At 39.3% G+C, this 4,466-nt stretch overlaps 1 protein-coding gene across 1 annotated transcript; it reads right to left on the bottom strand.

Moving 5' to 3' along the window:
• Positions 1-6: 6 nt before the first annotated feature.
• On the bottom strand, positions 7-4,460 carry LOC103467058 (serine/threonine-protein kinase SBK1). The gene is made up of 4 exons (XM_017305674.1): positions 4,408-4,460; positions 3,251-3,453; positions 2,131-2,453; positions 7-1,175 (listed from the first exon to the last, which is right to left on the bottom strand). The coding sequence occupies exons 2-4, from the start codon at positions 3,443-3,445 to the stop codon at positions 905-907; spliced, it is 789 nt and encodes a 262-aa protein (XP_017161163.1). The 5' UTR covers positions 3,446-3,453; positions 4,408-4,460; the 3' UTR covers positions 7-904.
• Positions 4,461-4,466: the final 6 nt, after the last annotated feature.

The following is a 4,466-nucleotide window of genomic DNA, read 5'->3' as shown; positions in this document are numbered from 1 at the left end:
GTGTGTGTGTGTGTGTGTGTGTGCGTGTGTGTGCGTGTGTTTGCGTGTGTGTGCAAGTGTGCGTGTGTGTGTCCTCATTTATAAAAGGTTTCTCAATAAGGATTTACAACAGTCACACACCTGCCCTCCGTGACCCGATGCAGACATGAAGGGAGATCAGGGCCACAGAAATTCAAAGGCCCCTAAAGTTCAGAGCCACATTTTTTCAGACAGAAGATAAAAACGACCTTTCAGGGTCTTTAAGAAAAGAACTCCAGGACTGAAGGTTTCTGTTCACAAGAGTTAGTTGTCCATAAATGTCAGTAAATTGGAAAATGTCCTGTGGTCATTTTAATTTACTGCTGGCAAGATCAGCATCCATGTTGTCCAGGTGAATTGCTTAAACTAAAATCACGTTTCACATAACATACAACAAAACTGCACCTATTAGACTTGAAATATTAATTTCAAACAAAATAATCTTGTAAAAATACAATAGCTACACATGAGCTATTCAGGAGATGATTTTCACATGAATAGATCRTGTTTTGGACCAAATCAAATGTCTTTGTTTCAAGGGTTTCTGATTCATCCTTTTGAATCAAAAATGTTGTTCTATGAGAAATTAAATGTYGTTGTAACTCATATTAATTACATTTTTTAAAGAGTTATTGTAGATGGTGATGGGTGTTGGCAGAAAATCACTGTCACTACATCACCTTCCATTATCTAAAAGGAAAAAAAAAGATTTATATATAGATGCTGTCTAGTTTTGGTATGCTACATTAGAACTTCTAACTGAAYAATAATTTTTGTCTTTTAATTATGACGTGAGTACACACAAACTGTTACCTCAGTTTTTTGGTTTAAACAACGTATTTTCCTGCAGAACATRCCTCCAAATAAAGACACTCTGTACATTTATCTAGAGCAGCTGGTTGCCATGGTCTTTTCTCAGCCAGTCTTTTTCCACATACGCTCTGACTGCTCCTGCTGAACTCCTCTGCGCTGCGTCTGGAGCCAGWAGCAGACTGAACATCTCCATAGCCTCTGGGGTGAACCTCCTCCACARAGGAGGGATGTCATCCTCCACATAAACTTTCTTCTTCGTCTCGCACCAGTCGGCAAACTCCTGGTAGAAGCTGTCCGAGTCCATGCAACGCTCCCATGGGAAGTAACCAGTGAGGATGCAGAAGATGACCACTGCAAAGGCCCAGGTGTCCAGGCTGGGTTCCACGCTCAGAGGAGGCACTGTCACCTCTTTCTGGTTGTCCAGCAGAGCCACACTGCAAAGTTCTGGGGCCATGTACGGCAAAGTCCCTGTGATGAAGCGTATGAGGGTTCCTCTCTTCTGGGCCAGGCCAAAGTCTGCCAGCTTGACCTGACGGCAGTGAGTGTCCAGMAGCAGGATGTTTTCGGGTTTGACATCTCGGTGGACCAGACTGTGGCTGTGGATGAACTCCAGAGCACTGGAGATCTGGAGGACGCAGCGTTTCACTGACAACTCCGGGATGCCCACCTGGGTGAAGAGAGAGAATATGCATTTTTATTGTTGCGTTATGTATTTAAATTTGTTAGCTTTTTTTAATTTGAAATCCAAAACACAATGCAAGTGTGAATGTTTTATATGCGTTTTAATGCAGCAAAGTCAGCATTTCCATATTTATATGTTATGAATAATTGTTTTCATTAAATTGCTTTACTTTCTCCAGTCTGATAAGAAACAGCATTCAAGAGTTTCTTTGATTTTATTTGAGTTTTCCAACAGTTTGTTGTCACTAGATGTCAATGTGTTGGAACAATCTACGAGTCGTTGGTTTAAAAGAGAGCATCAGTTCCACCTAGTGGAAWACCTGAGCCATTACATTATGTGAAATTGTATTTATGTATGTAATCTAAAAACCGATGCATTTATATCTGTTAGCTGTAACTTTCTATAGGGTTCACAGGGAATTATGGGCTTGAGAACTTGAGATCATGTTAATTATTCTCTTGTGTGTATTGATGAATGCCTGCATTTCAGAGATGTCGACTATTTTGAATAGATTCAGTGTAATATGCAAGAGGTGTGTGTAGGAATCATCTGTTTTAATCATAGGAAGATGTATTTCTCATCATTTCTGTTTATGNTAACCAGTGAGGATGCAGAAGATGACCACTGCAAAGGCCCAGGTGTCCAGGCTGGGTTCCACGCTCAGAGGAGGCACTGTCACCTCTTTCTGGTTGTCCAGCAGAGCCACACTGCAAAGTTCTGGGGCCATGTACGGCAAAGTCCCTGTGATGAAGCGTATGAGGGTTCCTCTCTTCTGGGCCAGGCCAAAGTCTGCCAGCTTGACCTGACGGCAGTGAGTGTCCAGMAGCAGGATGTTTTCGGGTTTGACATCTCGGTGGACCAGACTGTGGCTGTGGATGAACTCCAGAGCACTGGAGATCTGGAGGACGCAGCGTTTCACTGACAACTCCGGGATGCCCACCTGGGTGAAGAGAGAGAATATGCATTTTTATTGTTGCGTTATGTATTTAAATTTGTTAGCTTTTTTTAATTTGAAATCCAAAACACAATGCAAGTGTGAATGTTTTATATGCGTTTTAATGCAGCAAAGTCAGCATTTCCATATTTATATGTTATGAATAATTGTTTTCATTAAATTGCTTTACTTTCTCCAGTCTGATAAGAAACAGCATTCAAGAGTTTCTTTGATTTTATTTGAGTTTTCCAACAGTTTGTTGTCACTAGATGTCAATGTGTTGGAACAATCTACGAGTCGTTGGTTTAAAAGAGAGCATCAGTTCCACCTAGTGGAAWACCTGAGCCATTACATTATGTGAAATTGTATTTATGTATGTAATCTAAAAACCGATGCATTTATATCTGTTAGCTGTAACTTTCTATAGGGTTCACAGGGAATTATGGGCTTGAGAACTTGAGATCATGTTAATTATTCTCTTGTGTGTATTGATGAATGCCTGCATTTCAGAGATGTCGACTATTTTGAATAGATTCAGTGTAATATGCAAGAGGTGTGTGTAGGAATCATCTGTTTTAATCATAGGAAGATGTATTTCTCATCATTTCTGTTTATGYTCCAAACTCTGGTTTCTGTCAGTAATTCTAAACATGATATATGTTCATATAGCTGACATTCTGAAAGATTTAACTTCAGCTGCATTTGAAGYATTTTGACCCACAGAAAACATTCACCCTAAAATGTTTCTAAATATAGCATCAGATCTGTCATAATTCTTGATTAAACAATGAATGACTTCTCACTTTTGGCTTGATGACGGCAAAAAGATCCCTCCCAATGACCAACTCCTGGGCGAAGCAGTAGTGCTCTTTAGACTGGAAGGCGATGCCAAACAGGCCCACAATGCAGGGGTGGCAGGACAGGTGTAAGGAGATGCAGTACTCTCGTAGAAAGCCCTGCAGTTTAGTGGAGGCTTTAGGCATCACTTTCAGGGCCATTGGAGTCCCTGCAGACCAACCACAGTGCAGTCGTCACCGTCGGAAACAGGCACCGTTACTGTTTCCTTCAGGTTTCAAACATGCTTTGCCACAGAGAAACATTGAGATCTCTTCCAGTTTATTTCCATTTACTGGCCTCTGTTGGTTTTTCAGTCCTGTGATCTGCATTAATCTGCATACTTTGTCTACATTTACCATTGAACTGCTTTGCTACTCACCGACTCATGAGGCMCCATACAGTCCAACAAGTTGAGCTGAGTATCTCTGATCAAAATGTTGAAGTTTTTCAGCTGCATTTTGATAGTCRTGGTTCCTCTGTTTAGAATTTCAGACTTTGAGTTTTCAAAGACATCATAACTATCTTTGCTAACTTTTAGAGAGAGAATTGTTTTGTCTTGTGTGATTTTAGAAAGACAGAATAAAAAACAAMTCTTGAATTTCTCTTCATTGTTTAGAGAAAAAAAGAGCAGTACTTAAAAAAAACTTTCAGGCTCTGTTTATAGAGCAAATAAATAGTAAATAAATATTTATTTTATTGGTTGATTACATGTACATAGACCCAGATGAGCAAATAACTGAAGTTTGAAACTAACAGTTGAAGTAGAAAAGAGTTTCACACTTTTACAGCAAAGTTTGTGGATCGACACCAATTTAGTTCTGGAACCAGTTTAGAACCAGTTTGAAATGATTGACATGTTATTTGAATTCAGTAATATAACTTAATAGTTCAATRATTTTTCCTAATTAGGACAGTTTTGAAATTGTAAAATTCATAGCTATCCAGTTTAAACTAACTGATGTTTTTTTATAGACATTCAGAGAAATAAGATTTGGTGATGGATAAATGAAAAGAATAAAACGAGTTGATGAATAATGCTTTACATGAAAGTACATTTKGTCATTTTTTTGCACTTTGATTTAAATAAACTGCCCCCTGAGGCTGCAATAGTAACAATTCATACCCCTGAAACGATGAGTGACCAGCAACACTTTGCCATATTTTCCCCGTCCGATCTCCTTG

This window comes from Poecilia reticulata, linkage group LG7 (genome assembly GCF_000633615.1).
Source record: "Poecilia reticulata strain Guanapo linkage group LG7, Guppy_female_1.0+MT, whole genome shotgun sequence".
Taxonomy (NCBI): Eukaryota; Metazoa; Chordata; class Actinopteri; order Cyprinodontiformes; family Poeciliidae; genus Poecilia; species Poecilia reticulata.
Note: the sequence above shows the minus strand (reverse complement) of the source record. Positions and strands in the feature narration are given on the sequence as shown.